Source organism: Microtus oregoni, unplaced genomic scaffold (genome assembly GCF_018167655.1).
Source record: "Microtus oregoni isolate MIOR12 unplaced genomic scaffold, Mior012 000002F_ref0000024, whole genome shotgun sequence".
Taxonomy (NCBI): Eukaryota; Metazoa; Chordata; class Mammalia; order Rodentia; family Cricetidae; genus Microtus; species Microtus oregoni.
Genome location: NW_024543061.1, coordinates 74,275,427 through 74,294,263, shown reverse-complemented (window position 1 = coordinate 74,294,263; position 18,837 = coordinate 74,275,427). Strand labels below are relative to the sequence as shown.

The window sequence follows — 18,837 nt, the reverse complement described above, 5'->3', positions numbered from 1 at the left end:
AGCTGGACACGCTGCCACTGATTCCCACACAGCAAACTGAGGCAGGACTGCCACAAACCACCATGGACTACATAGTAACCTCTAAGCTATCTTGGGCAGTGCACTGATTGAGACCCTGTGGGGTGGGGGTCAGGGATCTGACTACACAAGCCTTGCAACCACCCCCACCCCACCCCCCATCTGTCTACCTGCAGACCTGCTAGGCAATGCCAACCCCATTCAACCTCAGGACACAGTCCAGGAAGCTTCAGGTGGCCACATGCTTGGCCAGCTCTGACGGATGATACACACAGTGGCAGGAAGGTCCAGGAAACACCTCCCATGCCTCATCTGGGCATCTCCTCATCTGCGTCCCTTACAGCAACCTTTATAACAAACCCAGAAACACACACACACACGTATGTGTGCATTGTGTATATTTGCATATGTGTGGGTGATTACATGCATAATCTGTGCATGGCAGTCAGAGGACATGGAAGTCAGTTCTGTCCTTCTACCATGCAGCTCCCAGGTGTCGAACTCAATTCAGTAGGCTTGGCAGCAAGTGCCATTGCCCTCTGAACCGCCTGCTAGCCCAGGAATGTGTAGTTAGAATGTGACAGATAATACGAGCAAAACCATGCTATTTTCTCCTCCCAGCAAACCCTGAAGGGTTATGGCTTCTGGAGAAAGACTGGAGCAGTCTAGAAGGAGTCTCATTGCTGTTTGTCACCTTCCTACACTGCTTTTCTAAAGCACATTTCTTTCTTGTGCATGCCCACGTGTCTGGGTGCACACATACTACGACACACATGTAGAGGTCAGAAGGCTGCATTCAGGAATGGGCTCTGGTTCCACCATTTGGATTCTGTAGACTGAATGCAGGTTGTCGGACCCAGCGGCAGGCACCTTTATTCACTGAGCCCTCTCACCAGCTCTGGCACCTCCCGCCTTTCAATTAGTACAAACCCGGAGGGATGCTAGTGCGACCCACCAACCTTTGTGAGCTATAATACCCATCATTCTGCATGAACTTAACTCACTTTCCTGTTGGTTTTGGTTGGTTGGTTGGTTTTTGGTTTTTCGAGACAGGGTTTCTCTGTAGTTTTGGAATCTGTCCTGGCACTTGCTCTGCAGATCAGGCTGGCCTCGAACTCAGAGATCTTCCTGCTGGGACTGAAGGTGTGCGCCATCATGCCCAGGCCCAAGTGAAGACTCTTTTAAAGGGCAAGTTCCCAACTAAGCAGATGTTTACATATTGTTTGCATGGCTAAGGGTGAGGATCCTAGTTCCCCCATAAGGGAGAGATTCCTAATCCTCTGCCCCACAGATTTTAGAAAGACATCCCCTGATCTCCCAATGCCATGTGTGTACCCACACCCAGAAATAACCTTTAAAATATATTAATTTTTTTACAAAAGTAAATAAATAAATTTAAATTAAAAAAACAGTTGCCATCGCATCTTTATTGCATATCCAAGGGAATAATTTATCACACAACGGACACATCCCGCCCCAAGAAGAGACACTGCCCACTTAAAGGGCTTGAGGTGAATGCAGGATCCATCTGTTACTGAGGCTGGGGGTGAGGGGGTGGGGAGAAGGGCCGGTCAGGAATGCATGGCATGACAAAGCCCAGATTCTCCTGGCAGGAAGAAACAGGCCTTGTCTACTCCAGTAATATCCAGAAGAGCTCCCAGAAAGGACATGGAGGTCCTGGCCGGCAGCTAGTCTGGAGGTGATACGCCCTTCAAGTCAGTGTCCGCACTGCTGGGACCATTGTGGGCCAGTGCCCAGCGATTAGACACTTAGTGACCTTTAGCCTCTCCTCCCCAGGCAGGAAGACCTAGGAGGGCAGGGCCAGGTTAGCTTCCAGTGTGGACTGATAGGCACAGGGTGGAGACCCACATCTTTCTGGGTTGGTGCGAATTGCGGTTCTGTTCTGTGCCAAGTGATCCTCACGGACCCCACCCTGGGTTCAACGAATTGGCTTCCGGAGATGAACGAGTCAGCGAGGAGTTAGATGGCCAGTTGTTTGCCCACAATTCGTGGCAGAGGTAAGAGTCCCGCCCTGAGTCGCCCAAGACTCCCACCTCCAAGAAGTATCCTAAGAATGGGACAGGGAAACACGGGGCGCTGAGAAGCAGAAGCAGTCTGCTGGGCGCGGCAGCCCCAGACAAAAGGACAGCAGGGTGCTGGGTGGGGAACAAGCCTCTAGTGCACAGTTCCCCTAGGACACCCTGGATTCAGTTCGCATCCGCAGGGCTCCTGACTGGAAGCTGCTGCCTGGCTCTCGTTGGCCCATTCTTCTCAGAGTTAGCTGCTGTCCCCTTTCCGTCCTTCGTAGTTATTGTACGGACTGGTCGGGGCATGTGCCCTCGGGATAGAGAACTCCTTCTTAGGGGTCCGATCCTGTGAAGGAAGCAATCACGTGGTTAACCCTTCCATGGCCACCTCAGTGAGCCTCCGATGCCCTTCTCGAAAGATCTCTGTCTGCAGATCCTCCCCGAGCCCAAGTGCCACCCCAACCCCAAAAGGCACAGTGCAGGGAAAGAAGGCATGCCATCCCTTCACGGTGGCCACTTAGGTGCCACTAAAATGGTGGCAAACGCCATTCCCAAAGGACAACTGTCCCTGGGAGAGGGGGAGTGAGGAGTGGCAAAGGTCGCTTACCTGCAGCTGAAAATGGGTGGAATAAGGTGCATAGAGCGTGTCCCCTGTATCCTCGAGACCTGGAACAGAAGAGAGGAGAAACTGAGGCCCCTGGGCACGTGCATTCCTCACTGTAGCCCTTGTCATGGTGTGTCTGTGACAGTTGGTCCCCTTGGGCCGTGGCAGTTCAAATTTCTTGCAGGGAGAGGCCATGCCTTCCAGCCCCAGACCGGGCACTGTCACACCTGGGGCCACGGGGACTTACACATTTCCCAAACTGGGAAGAGTTCAAGTGGTGTGTTCTGTGTATTTGGGGGAAATAGATAGGATGTTTGAACTTGAGCTGACAAGTTTACCTGTCCCTGCCCCCTTCCTAAACACTTCTTCATTTAAGATAGTGTGGGGACCTGGGTGGGCACGGTGGTGCACACCTGTGATCCCAGAACTTGGGAGGTGGAGGCAGGAGAATGAGGAATTCAAGGCCATTTTCAGACCTTGTCTCAAAAAAATAAAGTAAAAATAAAAAGCCAAAATAAGTACTGTCAAGGTAGGTCGGTGGGGAGAGGCATTTGCTGCCCAGCCTGATGACCTGAGCTTCATCTCAAGGCCCATGTGGTAGAAAGAATTCTGAAACTTATCCTCTGACAACATACATGTGTGTTGTAACACACACACACACACGAAAGAAAGTAAACAAGCAGTATTAAATTTTTTAGACTAAACATATGCAAGCAAAGATAGTATAAAGAACATAAGGTGTGCCCTGTCCTATAAGAAACACAAGTAAGCTAATAAGAATATGTCGGTTCTACAGCACACATACATGGTGGAGCCATTCCTAAGACAGGCCGGGGAATGCTGGGCTCTGAAGCAGACAGACGACACATCAGACAAGCAGCTGCACCCTGACTATCATGAGGCTAGAGACTAGTGACAGTTTGGTCTGTCTGGACTGACTTCCGTTGTGGAAGGCTGCACAACTTACGCAGACCCAACATAACAGGATGTGGGGAGCCAGTGAGAAATGGGAGCAGCAATGGACAGTACCTAGAAAGACGGCTGAGAAAGGAAGCCACCAGGGGCCCAGAACATGAAAAGCAAGACGCTGAGCCAGGCACACTCTGAAGGCAGAGGTGGGGGGATTAGCATGTAAAGGCCCAGTCTGCTCTGCACAGCAAGCTGAAGCACAGCTACATGGCAAGACCCAACCTCAAAACAGGAAAGTCATTTATACACCTTTGCACAGAACCCAACTCCAACCACAAACACTAGGGGGTTTCCTACCCTTTATCCCTTATTCTAGTTCAGCCTGCATGAAATTGTGTTGGAAGTACTAGATGAAGACTTGAGAGGCCGGCTTCCAGTTCTACTTAACTATGACTGGATTTTTGGGGAAGCTACTAAGAGATTGCCTTGAGTCTCAGGAGAGACTTTGGGTTTTTAAATAGTAAACAGACTATGGGGACTTCTAAAATTGGATTAAGTGCGTTTTGCATTATGATATGGTTATGTGCTGTGGAATAACCCTTCTGTACACTGTGAATATGTATTATTCTCCTTGGCTTATAAAAAGCTGACAGGCCAGTAGCCAGACAGGAAGTACAGGCGGGACAGTCAGACACAGAGAGAATACAAGGATGAAGAGAGAGAGTCAAGAGAGGTGCCAGGAGCTGCAGAGGGAACAGGACATGTAAAGCCACGAGTCATTAATGTAGAATAATAGAAATGGGGTAATTTAAAATGTAAGAATTAGTTAGTAATAAGCCTGAGCTACTGACAAGCATTTATATTAAGCCTCAGTGATTCTTTGGGAGCAGGTGGTCAGGACAGGAAAACTCTGCCTACAGCCATGAGCACAAAAGTCCAGGGAATGGATTGTGGTGGTTTAAATGAGAAGGGCTCTCATAGGCTCAGATGTTCAAATACTAGGTCTCTAGTTGGTGGAACTACTTGGGGACTCTTACTGGGTACAGCCTTGTTGAGAAAGTATGTCAATGGGGCGGGCTTTGAGAGGTTAAAGCCTCTCCCCCACTCCCAGCTGGTTGGCTTCTGCTTCCCGCTTGTGTTTGAAGACACACACTCTCAACTTCCCTGCCATAATGGACTCTTATCCCTCTGGAATCAAAAGACATAATGGTTTGCGTTGGGTTTTGGTCTTTTGTCAAAGCAACAGGAAAGTGACTAATGTTGGTTTACTTAAGACCAGAATCTGTAACCAGCCAGCAAGCTCCTTGTAGTTTGGGCGTTTGTTTCAGAGGGTGTTTGTTTGAATTTACTTTAAGATCTGTCTCTTTTAATTTTACGTGTATGAGGCTTTGCCTGCAAGTAAGTATACCACATGTGCGTCTAGTGCTCAGAGAGGCTAGAAGAGGGTGCAAGATTCCTGGAGTTGGAGTTGCCAAGGGTTGGGAACTTCCACGCGGGTCCTCTGCAAAAGCAGCAATGCTCAACCATGAGCCATCTCTCTTGCCCTTGTTTGGCTTTTGTTTGCTTGTTTGTTTGTTTTCTAAGACTGGATCTCATATACTCCAGGCTGACCATGAAATTCTGATCTTCTTGTCTCCACCTCCCAAGAGCTCATGACAGGTGAGCCCCACAGCCTGGCATTCTTAGGGTGATAGTCAATGATTCCTCCTCTGCCTCCACTGTCTTTTCTCAGTGTTTTGCTTCTGGGTTTGGGAGTGTGGTGTTGTCTGTTTTGGTTCCCCTCCTGTCTCTATTTCTCTTTTCCACAATGGAGATTACAGGGTGGCTCCAAGTGCCTTGGCTGGGATTACAATGTGATCAAGACAAAATTAGGAGGACACTAGGGCAGCTCGGAAATCTCTTCTTGCTTTGAATGGAATAGCTGGTGTGCTTTCTAGAAAGTTACAGATTTTACAGCTGGGAATGTTTCTGCGGTTTGCTTGTTTGTTTTGTTATTGGGGGTTTGTTTGGTTGGAATCTTTGGGGTTTTGTTGTTGCTGTTGTTTGTTTCTTTGTTTTGGTTCTTTGAGATAAGGCCTGCCTTTGCCTCCTAAGTGTTGGGGTTAAAGGAGAGTGCTACCACTGCCTGGCTTGGTTTTGTGTTCTTGAGACCACCTCCTGTACCCCAGGCTGGCCTTGAAATCCATGTGTTGCCAAAAATGACCTTGAACTTCTGATCCTCCTGCCTCTCCCTCCCAAGGGCTGAGCTTACAAGTGTGTGCCACCGTACCCATTTTCAGTGGTGCTGGAGGGTCTATGACTTTCCGTTCATGTTTAAACAAGCACTGTACTGACCTACATACCCAGCCCAAAAGGGTTTTGGTATTCTGAAAGACAGTCTTTCTATATGACCCATCTTAAACTCATGATGATCCTCCTGCCTCCGTCCCCCAAGTGCTGAGATTAGAGATGTATTTGCCTCTGTGTATGTGTGCAAGTGTGTGTGCCCAGGTGTGCACATGAGCCTGCACTACCATGCCCAACTTGTTCCCCCGTCTTCATACCAGGGCCTCCTCGCCCGTACCTTGGGTGATTTCCTCTTGGGAGTAGGCTCTGTTCTCTACACCATAGCTCTGCTTCATGAGTTGAGGTTTACAGAAAGCATCTTCAACTGGGTAATCTGTGGGACTTTGTTGCCTTGGGAGCCGTAGAAACTCAGGGAAGACATAGAATGCCAGGAAAACCCAGCCATTGGCAACCAAGGCTGTGCAGAGAATGGTGTCGTCCCACTCAGAGCCGATGTCGGGAGTCAGGAGCAGGACGATCCAGGCCACCCAGACGGCAATGGACAGGAATGAGGTGCAGCATATGTGAGCCCCGTGTCTCTTCCAGCCACGGAAGGACCCACAGAGGACGAAGAAGGATGAGAAGAAGGTCAGCGCCATCAAGAAGAGTACGTAGATGAGCAGCATGACGAAGTCCTCGTTGCGCCGAGAGGCGGGCAGCTCCGAGAAGATATCGGTATTGGTGCGGTTCATGGTGAGGACCAGGTATTCAACTGCAATGACGTCCTGGACTAGGCTGAAGCCCAATGCCAGGCTCAGGATCACAAGCCACGACAGGGGCTTCCTCCCTCGGACCAGCTTGTTCAAGTTGAAGGTGTGGGCCAGGAGGCAAGAGAAGCAGATGGCAAACAGGACGCCGAAGAGGAAGAAGCGCGTGGGGCCTGTGGCCCAGTCCAGCTTGATGAGGAAGGCAAAGGTGAGGCCGAAGACCCCGAGCACGCCCAGGAGGAAGAGGAACTGGGTGGGGAGCATCTTCCGCCTGTTGGAGTCCTGCACTTTGCTGATGAGGATCAAGAGAGCAAACATGAAGGCCACTGTGGCCACAGCGCCCACCGCGGCCAGTGTTTCCAGGGCAATACCCCAGCCTTGAGCCAGATCACAGAGTCTGTGGTACCTGGACTCCAGGTCTGAGCGGCAACCTCTAGGGGCAGTCATTCTGATTGCTCCTGCAATTAACAAAAGAAAAAGGAGAAGCAAAATTAAGGACCAGGCAAGCCTCCGAGACACAGGTTGGAAATGGGGCTGTGTTTAGCCAGTCTCCCTTGTAAACTACATCAGAACTAACCCAGGGGAGGGACCCAGGCCTCACTCCTCTAGAAAGTGCCACTAGTAAGTGACCATGCTTCTGTAAGTAGCCCTGATTAAACCCATTGGTCCCATCTCCCAACCTGCCCCCCCACATCCACACACCTGTAAGTCAACTTTCTGTACCTCCTGTGACAAATTCTGGGGGCCAAGAAGAGAGGGTATGAACCTCATAATTCCCATTTAATTCTACTAGTCTCTTTTGATTTGTTTTGTTGTTATTTGGCTTTTGGGGTTTTGGGGGGGTTTTTAGCCCAGGCTGTCCTCCAACTCGCTATCCTGATAGCTCAACCTCCCCGACACTGGAAAGGCTAGAAGCTCCCAGTTGAGGGGTGACCCACAAAGCAGGAAACCTATTCACCCATTAGAATGGGAAACCGGCTGCATGGACCACAGCTGACTTTCTGTCTGTCCTTCACTCCTCTGGGAAAAAGTCTTTTTTCTGTCTCACACCCTTGTTGCCCAAACCCATGACTTCTAAATACTCCACACAAGAGGAAGACAAACTATGAAAGAGATAGGGATTTTCACATTATCTCCAAATAGGTAGCTCTTACATACCGAAGCCTGTGTCAGAAAGACACTGAAATTCAACAGGGCTGGACATGGCTGTCTATGATCCTGAATGTCTTAATAAACTAAAAATCCTATCTGAGTTCTTATGGCATTTTTTTCTTCACTACTCCTTTGGTTTTATTGTTTGTTACTTGTATGTGAAATTTTTTCTCGTTAGTTTTTCTTTCTTCCTTTCTGCTTTATTATTTCTTGAGGCAGGATCTCATGTAGACCAGGCTGGCCTCAAACTAGCTTTGTAGCTAAGGATGGCCTCGAACTCCTGCTCCTCTGCTGGCTCCTCCCGAGTGCTGGGACTACAGGCCTGCTTCAGAAGACCTACTTCCTTTCTCTCCTTAGCTTCCTTCCCCGCCCCGCTATGGGTTTGCTAGTTCTTAGCAAGTCAGGAGTCCACTTAGGAATCCGGAGGTGGATTCTACAACCAGCTATGGTCTGGCTGGGAAGATGTAGTCATGGAGGCCAACTCTTTGGAAAAGCCTAAGAGTCCTCTAGTGCGGGGTATAGAATAGGGAGGCAGAAGTCAGAAATGAGAGGGAAGCCAGGGTTGGGACGCATTGAAATGGAACCAGCGCACAGCATCTGCGGGATCAGGGCCTCTCCAGGAAGCAGGAGAAATGAGCCTGAGTTTCCTCGCCACGTGGCAGTGCTGGCACATGGGACTTTCCAGCCATGTGACAGAGTGCCCGCTGGTGTGGGTGACTGTACCCGCCCAAGAAATAAGGACCACCCTTCCTTCTCCCACCCCGTCAGAAGAGCGGCCTCGTCAGCACGAACAGAATTCTTCAAATACCTGTCTCCTCTTAACAATGCAAACAAAACCTAGAATCAAAACACTTAGGAAGCTGAGGCAGGAGGATTATTGCAAGGTGGTGGCCAGACTGTGTTACAAGTTTTATGTTATCTTGAGCTAAAGAGTGAGACCCTGCCTTGAATGAATGAATAAATAAATAAATAGAAAATTAGGTAAGACAAGTCATCCTACCAACATTAATGAGTAAATTGAGTAATGAGTAAAAAAAATTATGTGGCTGAGTAACATATATAGATATATTATTAACATATGTAATATTATTTACATATTATATATGTTACTCAGCCACATAATTTTTTACTCATTACTCAATATATATAATATATATCATAATATATATATGAATTCACTTTTGCAAATGTATGTTATATACATGAAATTTTTAAGAGTTTATTACTTTTAATTATGTGCGTGCGTGTGTGTCTGGGTGGGTATGTGCATGTGAGTGCCAGTGCCCACAAAGGCCAGGAGAGGGCGTCAGATCCCCTGAAGCGGGAGGGTGTGGACAAGCACCGCTTTGGTTTACTGAGACAGGGTCGCCTGCAGCCCAGATGAGCATCACCCTTGGCGTCCTCCCTCTCCCTCTCCCTCTCCCTCCCGAGTCCTGGGATCATGGGCCTGCACCACCCCAAACAGCAACAGCAGCAAAAAGTCTTAGTGAGTATTTTGTGTGGGAGTGACTAATTTTTGGGAAATCACCAAAGTAATTCACCTATTAGCCCTCCTCCACCCTTTCCCCAGCTGGCTGGGATTGCTCAACGTGTCTCACAGTGTCCTAAGCACTCTGAATTTCGTGAGAGGCAAATAAAGGTCACTTAAGAAGCGAGAAGGCCTTGAAAAGCTGCTGAGGCACCGTAATGTGCCTGAGGAGAGGACAGAAACAGGAAGGAAAGTGTCAAACGCAGGTTCTTAGCTTTGTTGTAGTTTTTTTTTTTTTCTGTTCCTTTTCTTTTTCTTTTCACACTTACTTATTTATCTACTCACTTATTTGGAACAGGGAGGCCACGTGTGTGCCACCATTGGAGGCCAGAGGACAACCTGTAGGTGTTGGTTCTGTCTTTCCACCATGCAGGTCCTGGGAATCAAACCTCAAACCCATGCTGTCAGACTTAGCCACAAGCACCTTTACCCACTGAGCCATATCCTTAGCCCAGATTATTTGTTTTTTAAGACAGAGTCTTTAGCAGAGGCTGGCCTGGACTCCTAGCAATCCTCCTCTCTCAGCCTCCTGAGTACTTGGATTACAGACCTGAGCCACATAGTCTGCAGGATGGACAATTACTTGGTGCTACCTTCAATCTTTTTGGAATGAGTTGGGACTCGAAAGTAAGGCAGGAACACACCATTGCAGGGTTGGGGTGGGCCTAAGGGGAGAGAGGGAACGGGGAGACTGGAAGGGAGGTTCTTTCTGAGCTCAATCACAAGCCCTGGTCCCTTTCATATTTGAGATGGTTTGAACATGAAATCCCCTCCGCAGGCTCGTGTGTTTGCACACTTGGTCCCCAGCTGCGGGCCAGCCTTTGTTGGGGCCTTCCTGGAGAAGTGAGCCATTGGGGGTTAGCTTTCAGATCTTTTAGCCTAGCCCAACTTCCTGTCCACTCTCTGCTTCCTAATGATGGAAGCAATGTGACCAGCCACTCATAAACTCCGGTCACCCACACTTTCCCCACCATGACAGGCGGTAGCCCCTCAGACTATCAACCAAAATAAATCCTTCCCCCTCTTAACAGGTCTTTGGTCACAGCCATCAGAAAGGTAACTAGTATAATTGGGTTTCAGGAGCACTCTGTATGGACCAAATCACTAACCCCTCTGAACTCGTTTTCTCGTCTATAAAACAAAGGAAGGGCTGTTGAACCAGGGGACCAAGCCCTTCGTCAGCCTCTGCTCATCCCCTGGGCAGTCCTGTGTAGACAGCTTCCTTCCATGGCTTTCTCCAGCCCCACCTTCCTCCTCACCTCACCTCCCATCATTAAAATATGGATCGCAAACTTCTAACCAACCCAAAACCAGGCCTAGGGGTGAGTGAGGTCAGAGCAGAGAGGGCCTGGGAGTCTGGGGGACAAAGACAAGTTCGGTGAATAGTGTCGACCCTAGGCATGGCGTTGGCATGTGGCCCTCGCTGGTGGACAAGGACAGACGCCAGCATTTGTTGAGCCCTTGGCTTCTCTCCTCCACTTCCAGACTCTTCTACAGCACTATAGTGGAAGGGCTCAGACAGGCTTAGAACTGGATGCTGGCTCCACATGGCCCTTCCTAGCAGATCTCACAAAGGAACATGCTGAGGAGCGAGGGTAGCTCAAGGCTGACTCTCTTCCTTCTTGGGACATTCACTTCATTCCGTCATCAAAAGAGACCACAGCACCTTCCTCTGAGGACTGCCCTGGGGGTGATGTCAAGATCTCAGCCCTGCAAACTTGGGACTCTGTAGCCTTTTCATTCTCTCCAGTCAGTAGTGACAACGGTCACAGTATCATGAGGAAGTAAATGGCGTCTGCTGCCACATATCAGACAGGCGCAATGCTGAAACGCCATGCCTTATCGCGTCTCCTATTATATGTTCTTACAGTATCTCATCTACTATTTTATTTTAATTAATAATTTTTACAATTTTTCCTCATTTTCATCTATTAGTCTAATAATCTATTTAGGTTAATCCTTGGGAAATAAAGTTAAGGATGAAGCTATGGCCCAGTGAGTAAGGTGCTTACCTCTGGAGTCTGAGTCTCCAGAGCCCAGTTAAAAGCCCAACAGGGCAGTCTACAGGGAGATGGGAGGCAGGAGACTCTCTGCTCACTTGGGCCAGCTAGTCTGGTGTATGCAATGGTGGACAGGGGACTCTGCCCCAAAGAAAGTAGAAGGCGGGATCAACACCTGAGGTTGTCCTCTGGCTTCGTCCCGAGCTACCTGTGCACCTCACACAAGCAAATCATTTTTTAAACAATGAACTTAAATGTACAGTGTCACAAAGGAAAGATTTATGATTCTACACCTCGTCTAGGCTTCGAGGCCCATGCCTGTAGTCCCAGCCACTTGTAAAAGGATCACAAGTTTGAGGTCTGCATAGACTACATAGCAAATTCAGGTCAGTCTGGGAAACTTGGTGAGATCCTGTGTAAAATAAATAATTTTTTAAAAATTAAATTATATATGGAGAGCAGTGTAGAAGAGAAATGAATAAGGACAAAGTATGAGGCCAGACATGGTGATTGCTCTGAAGACCAGAGAAAGGCAGAGAGGCAGTCAAATCTCTGAGTTCAAGGCCAGCCTGTGCTACAAAGAGAGACCCTGTCTAAGCAAAAATAAATAAATAAATAAATAAATAAAGTATGGTATAAATGCGTGAAAATGCCCATATCCACACAAACACATAATTAAAAATAATATAACAAATCTATTTTAGAACACATAAATGACATTCAGGAGGGCCGAGGATGGGTAGAGCGCTTCCCTAGTTAACAGTTTCACCCTTGATTCCCTTCCTCTCTCAGTCACCAGCATGGCCTCTGGAGCCCGCCCTTCTCCAAACTTCTCTCCAGACTCCACCGATGGTTCTCAACCTTCCTCACACTGCGATCCTTTCATTCAGTTCCTCAAGCTGTGGTGATCCCCACTCATAAAATTATTCCATTGCTATTTTATAGCTGCAATACTTGCCACTGTTCTGAATCATCATGTAACTATCTGATAAGCATGGGATCTGATACCCGACCCCTGAGGGAGGGCGTGGTCGCGACCCACAGGTTGAGAACCACCACCCTCATCTAGTCCAGCTTTGACTGGTGATAGGTCCCCAGAGCAAGCAACCCTTCAGGTAGTCAGTCCCCCTCATCCACGAGCACTAGATGGACAAATCCCACAGAACCCAAAGTGTGGCTGCTGCCCTTGGAGAAGCAACTGCGTAGGTCTGTCAGACGGCTGACCGACCGTGCGCTTAAGCAGTTGGGGATCTCAGAGAGTATCATGTGGGCGACTGAGATCCCACATACCTGAGCAGGATGAAGAGGAGGGAACCCCACTTTGATGCTTCTTTGTGTTTAAACAGGGTCTCACTGTAGCCCAGGCTGGCCTTGAACACACTATGTAGCTGAGGGTGGCTTTAAACATTTTGATCCTTGAACAAGTCCTCTTAATAGCTGAGCCATCTCTCCAGCCCCTTCCTTCCTCCCTCCCTTCTTTTTTCTTTTTGGATTTTCAAGACAGAGTTTCTCTGTGTAGCCCTGACTGTCCTGGAACTGGACGTGCAGACCAGGCTGGCCTTGAACTCAGAGATCTGCCTGCCTCTGCTTCAGGAGTGCTGGGATTAAAGGCATACACTGCCAGGTCTTTCTTTCCTTTTTTAAAGACAGGATCTGGACATATAAGGTAACCTAAACTGACCTCAAACTCACAATCCTCCTGCCTCCACCTCTTGAGTGCCAGGGTGTACACCACCACACCCGACATTCCAAAAGTGCTTTCTATGTGAATCGGAATTTGGGGTTGTTCAGAGTCTTCTCATACAGAATGGTGCTTTTTGCCTCAAGTGTGTGAAATCCTTCTCCTGGTCAAAGAGCTCCCTTCCCTCCTGCTCAAGGTCCAGCTGTGTTTCTTCTCCCAATTTAACCTATGCTGGGATTTTCTGTTTGTTTCGAGACAGGGTTTCTCTGTGTAGCCTTGCCTGTCCTAGAACTCACTCCATAGACCAGACTGGCCTTGAACTCACAGAGATCACCTGCCTCAGCCTCCCTCCAAGTGCTGGGATTTTTATCGCATTATTACTAATCCCTTCCCATTCCAAAGGTATAGGTCTCTTCCTAGACTTGACAGTATTCATTTCCCGTGTGCCTAGAAGTGACATTGCCGCCAGTGCTGACCAGCCTGTCGGATAACAAGCTCCACAGGGCCACAGAGCAGCTCTCCTGACTGTTGGGATCTGTGTGTGTGTGTGTGTGTGTGTGTGTGTGTGTGTGTTCTGCTCAGTGGCCCTGAGCAAGCATTATGGACTAAAATTAACTGCTAACTACATACTCAACTATGAGTAATGGAGATGAAGGTATTTATTCGAAACAGGGTCTCGTTCTCGTGTAGCTGGGCCTGGCCTCAAACTTCCAACTCTCCTGCCTCCACCCCACCCCCGTGTAATGGGCCCTCATGCGTGAGCCGACACACCCAGCTAAAGGAGTAAAGAACTTTAAGATGAGGCCGTTCAGATGTTTCCTGACCCTCCTACCTTCATCCAGGCTGAGGTCTTCCAAGGGAGGAGTCCCACAAAAAAACGTCTCTGCACTTGAAAAAGGATTAGTCCAGATGGGAAGTACCTGTCTGCGATCCCCTGGACTGGGTAGCCACCCCAGCTCCCACCACATAAACATGACACATCGTGGCAGCATCCTGTGAATAATGCCTTACTAACACAGCCGAGCTGAGTTTCTAGGTAGGGACGGAAGGAAAGTGCATCACTATGAGGTAGACGGGACAGATCTGAGGGCAAGGCTCAGGCCCTCTTCTCACTTTCATACAGCGCCCCGGAGTAGAGCCCTGCACTCTTACTCCGAACAAAGCAAGTAGACTTTAGATTAATGAGAGCGTGCACTAAAACAGGAGAAGCCAGTGAGTGTGTCTGTGTGTGTGTGTGTCTGTGTGTGTGTCTGTGTGTGTGTGTCTGTGTGTGTGTGTCTGTGTGTGTGTGTCTGTGTGTGTGTCTGTGTGTCTGTGTGTGTGTGTGTGTCTGTGTGTGTATCTGTGTGTGTGTGTCTGTGTGTGTGTGTCTGTGTGTCTGTGTGTGTCTGTGTGTGTGTGTGTGTCTGTGTGTAGGCACAGCCCTGGGATATTCCAGACAGGTGGGTCTTTGTGTGTTTGGGGCAGCCTGGTTTACATAATGAGCTCCAGGTCAGTCAGACCTCCATCGTAAAACCCAGTGTGCAAACAAAACAAAGAGCAACAGAGAGCAGTTAGAGATGCAGCCTGTGGAAGAAGAAAATCATCACAGCATGAGAATCTGTAAAACAAAAGCTACAGGAAACTAAAAGAAGCGACAAAGTTATAGCTTCTTTTCTTGGTGTAGAGTCTGTGCCCCATATCTGTGTGAGTATGTGCTGGTGTAGAGTCTGTACCCCGTATCTGTGTGCGTATGTGCTGGTGTAGAGTCTGTGCCCCGTATCTGTGTGAGTATGTGCTGGTGTAGAGTCTGTGCCCCGTATCTGTGTGAGTATGCGCTGGTGTAGAGTCTGTGCCCCGTATCTGTGTGCGTATGTGCTGGTGTAGAGTCTGTGCCCCGTATCTGTGTGAGTATGTGCTGGTGTAGAGTCTGTGCCCCGTATCTGTGTGAGTATGTGCTAGTGTAGAGTCTGTACCCCGTATCTGTGTGAGTATGTGCTGGTGTAGAGTCTGTGCCCCATATCTGTGTGAGTATGTGCTGGTGTAGAGTCTGTACCCCGTATCTGTGTGCGTATGCGCTGGTGTAGAGTCTGTACCCCGTATCTGTGTGAGTATATGCTTACACACAGAGGCCAGAGACAGACATTGAATGTCCTCCTCCATTGCTCTATCATAGTCTCTTGAGACAGTCTCCCGCTGTACCTGAAGCTCAATGTTCTGGTAGACTGGCTGGCTGGGAAACTCTCAGGATCTGCCTATCTCTGCCCCCCTCCCTGGGTTTACAGACACACATGGCCATACACGGCTATGCCCGGGTTTACATGGGTGTTTAAGATTCTAACTCAGGTCTTCGGGCTTACACATCAAGCTCTTGTCCAGGGAACCAGCTCCTCAGCCTCCGTAGATGACTTTTAAAATCTGGTCCTTGGCAGATGTCATACATAAAAAATAACCAACATAATCTCAAAACTATTTTCTGGATACTTTAATGGAAACACTGTCTATCTTCATACGATTCATCTCTCCATTATTAACTAGGCCCTCTGAACTGGTGGCTGTCAAGCACTTTCTGTAATGGCAGTAAGTAGTTTGGTTTTTGGAAGCCATAACTTTGTAACATAAAAATAGTCACAAATAACACAAAAACAAATGACCATTAATATGTTCCCATGAAACTCTTTAATCCCAGCATTTGGGAGGCAGAGGTAGGCAGATCTCAGTGAGTTTGAGGCTATCCTGGTCTACAAAGTGAGTTCCAGAATACACAGAGAAGCACTGTCTTGAAAAACAACCAAGAAAAAGAAGAAAGGAAGGAAGAAAGACTCTTTATTAAGGAGGAAAAAAACAAAATTCCAGGCCATTTTGGACTGTACACCATAGTTTGCTAACCCTGCACTATCTGATGGAATTTATCCAAATGGTCATGAATGTTTACCAAAGCCTGAGTGCCATTTAGAACGCAAAGAATCTGAAAATCTAAAGTAAACGTACAGACTTGGTGCGGTGGGCCGCGCCTGTACTCCCAGCCACTCGAAACGGGGAAAGTGGAGAAAGACACGTTTGAGCTCTGGAGTTTGAGATGCTCCAGGACAGCTGACCAAGACTTAGTCTCAAAATGAAAGGAGGGAAAGAAGGAAGGGAAGAAAGGCCATAAGAACAAGAATAAAGTGGGCACGGGGACACGCACCTTAGTCTCAGCACTTAGGAAGCAGAGAGTTCAAGGCCAGCCTGCTCTACGTGGTAACTTCCAGGTCTGCCAGGGCCACAATGAAACCTTGTCTCAAAAAAAAAAGCAACAGTGGGGGGACAAAAATACAAACACTGAACTTTCGGAGGGTAGCTCAGGCCTATACTCCCAGCACTGAGAAAGTGGGGTAACCTGATCTACACCAGGTCAGTGAAGTCTATTTGAATTCCTTTCTTGAAACAATAGCAGGAGCTGACAAGCTGGCTAGATGGTAAAGGTGGCGCACCACCAAGCCTAAGGAGCTGAGTGCCATACACAAGACACACGGTGGCAAGAGTAAGCCAGTTCCCTCAAGTTGTCCCTTGACACTCACAATATGCACTGTGGCATGCTCACACCTACAGACAGACAGAAGGGAGGAGGCTCCAACAAACGAGAAAAAAAGTCAGCACTGGTCGGAAGGTCAGATCCCCTCCAAGGAAAGCCCTAGCCCTGTTCAGTTTACTGTGACTATTTGGACTGTCTGATCCCACCGTCCCCTCTGTGGATCTGCGGAAAGAACAACAGAGTCTTCCGCCATCAACATTCCTCTTCACACCCCCGTAGTCCTCAAACCTCTCAAGAATGGAACGAAATTGAAAATGCAGGTTTTCAATCAGCCTCTGAAGGAGACTGTGCAGCCTCAGGAAAGCAAGGATCTACACACAGAAAACACACTTGGGGCATCCCCAAAGACCCCCTTAGCACAAGGACCTCAGGGAACAGGTAGCTGCCTAATAAGTTAGTTTCTGCAGAACCCAGGGAACATTGGACTGCCTGGGGCCAGGTAGAGACCTCTTCTTAGGAAATCACAGACCTGCCCTCTGGCCATTCCCTTTGGGCCTGGAGGCCAGCCTCTCCATTCTTGCTTTGATCCTAGGGCAGCACCTCCCAGTCCTTCCTCTCTCTCTCTCTCTCTCTCTCTCTCTCTCTCTCTCTCTCTCTCACCCCTCAGGGTGGAGTGCTGGCCTCACCCTCCCCTCCAAGTTCCCAAGCCATTGTGTCTGAAGTGGCTAAAGAATTCTCCTTTAGGAATGAGCTCAGAGCTGTGGCTGATTCCAAAGGACCCTTCACCAGGCTTCAACAAAAGCCTCTGAGAAGAAAGCTAGGCTGAAGAAAAGTCAGGAATGTTGGACCTTCCAATTCCTGGATCCAAGCAGGCTTTATCATTTAGAAGCCTTCACTACAGGTGTTTTAAGAAAATTTTGGTCAGACATGGTGACGGATATCTCTATAATCCCAGCACTCTCAAAGCTGAGGCAGAAAGATGGTTACAAACTTGAGGCCAGCCTGGATATCAAACAAAACAAAGCAAAAAAGCAACAACCACCACTGTTTTCTGTCTTCAGATTCGATGAGATTAGCTAGCCTCCTGCCCTTACTTGCTGCCTTGCTTCTCCTCTGGGAAAGGAAGCTTTTCACCCTCTCGAAAGCCAGGCAGAAGTTAAAGGGAGAAAAGGTCTTGGACCGTGGGGCACTAGGAGAAGTAAAGGGTTGGGTGGAGGAACACCAAGGGCTCCCCTTGGTTTTATTCTGTCACACACGTGAGTGTGGGAGTTCTGAGGAAGATCTAGAAGTCGCTCTTTCTGAGCCTTCTCTCCTTTGGGAAGGAAGTGCCTCCTTGCACTGTCTCCACGTGCCCACTCGATTCATTCACAAGCTCTCGGAACTCAGGCTCAGTAACAAACAAACAAACAAACAAACAGAAAGCCGGCCAGTAGTGACACACGCCCTTATCCCCAGCACTCCGGAGGCAGAGGCACGCGGATCTCTGTGAGTTCAAGACCAGCCTGGTCTACTACAGAACTAACTCCAGGACAGCCAGGGCTACACAGAGAAAACCCTGTCTCGAAAACCAAAAAGCTCAGTAACACCCCATCTTTCACCAGGGGCTCAGAGGCACCTGGGAGTAGCCTAGTGCACAAGACCGACCTCTTTTCATTGCAACATTTTAAATATTGCTTTGTATTTTAAGATAGGGACTTACATAGCCCAGGCTGGCCCTATCGCCTTCTACCACCCAGGTGCAGGATTACAAGCTTAGTGGTCTTTCCCCTCTGTCTTAGCCTGGGAAGCCCAGAGAACGCCTTCCGTCCGAGGTGCGTGAAGCTCAGTTTCATCAGTTTCTCCTAGCCAGCTGCAGTCCATCACAGGTTGTCTCTGCTCTCCTACCCCAAGGGCTCTCCAAGCCCCACTCTCCGGATTTAAAGCTGGGCCCCGTTCGCCTTTCACTACACCCTCTTACCTGGTCGCCGCGGCGCTGGGGGTGAACCGAGAACTTATGAATCGCGCGCGTGGGAGGGGCGAGCGAGCGTGGGACCCCTGCCTGCTAGGCGCGTCCCGGGACACGGATCCCGCCTAGGCTGCGCAGAGCAGTTATAAAGGCTTCTGTCGCGGGAGGGAGGGAAAGGGTGAGCCGAGGGACAGGGGGCGGGGGGCGGGGCTGGGGGGGGCGAGGACACGCCTAATCCAGCTCCGCGGCACTTCTCGCTGTTATGAAAATAAAGTCACCGCGCCAGAGACTGAACCAAAAGCCTCCCTGACGTCAGAAGAACAGTCACTCATGAAATAGGTGGTAGGGTTGTGGAGGAAGCATCCGAGTCTGCCAGGCGTAACTCCCCAAGACAAACGCTGGCATCAGGCGGGAGCGCCGGTAAGATAAGGGCCACACCGTGAACCCA

At 48.9% G+C, this 18,837-nt stretch overlaps 1 protein-coding gene across 1 annotated transcript; it reads right to left on the bottom strand.

The window, feature by feature from the left end:
* Positions 1-1,412: 1,412 nt before the first annotated feature.
* Positions 1,413-18,517, bottom strand: Gprc5a (G protein-coupled receptor class C group 5 member A). The gene is made up of 4 exons (XM_041638457.1): positions 18,402-18,517; positions 6,122-7,048; positions 2,653-2,711; positions 1,413-2,391 (listed from the first exon to the last, which is right to left on the bottom strand). Exons 2-4 carry the CDS (start codon positions 7,035-7,037, stop codon positions 2,296-2,298), a joined length of 1,071 nt encoding a protein of 356 aa, XP_041494391.1. The 5' UTR covers positions 7,038-7,048; positions 18,402-18,517; the 3' UTR covers positions 1,413-2,295.
* Between the last annotated feature and the right edge of the window lie 320 nt (positions 18,518-18,837).

Bases quoted from the DNA above. Each gene is read 5' to 3' on its own strand.
- Gprc5a (XM_041638457.1), bottom strand. From the start codon at position 7,037: ATGACTGCCCCTAGAGGTTGCCGCTCAGACCTGGAGTCCAGGTACCAC. The intron at 2,712-6,121 runs GTACGGGCGAGG...CTTCTGTTCCAG, and splicing joins CCAAGAGGAAATCACCCAAG to GTCTCGAGGATACAGGGGAC. The intron at 2,392-2,652 runs GTAAGCGACCTT...CTTCCTTCACAG, and splicing joins CCACCCATTTTCAGCTGCAG to GATCGGACCCCTAAGAAGGA.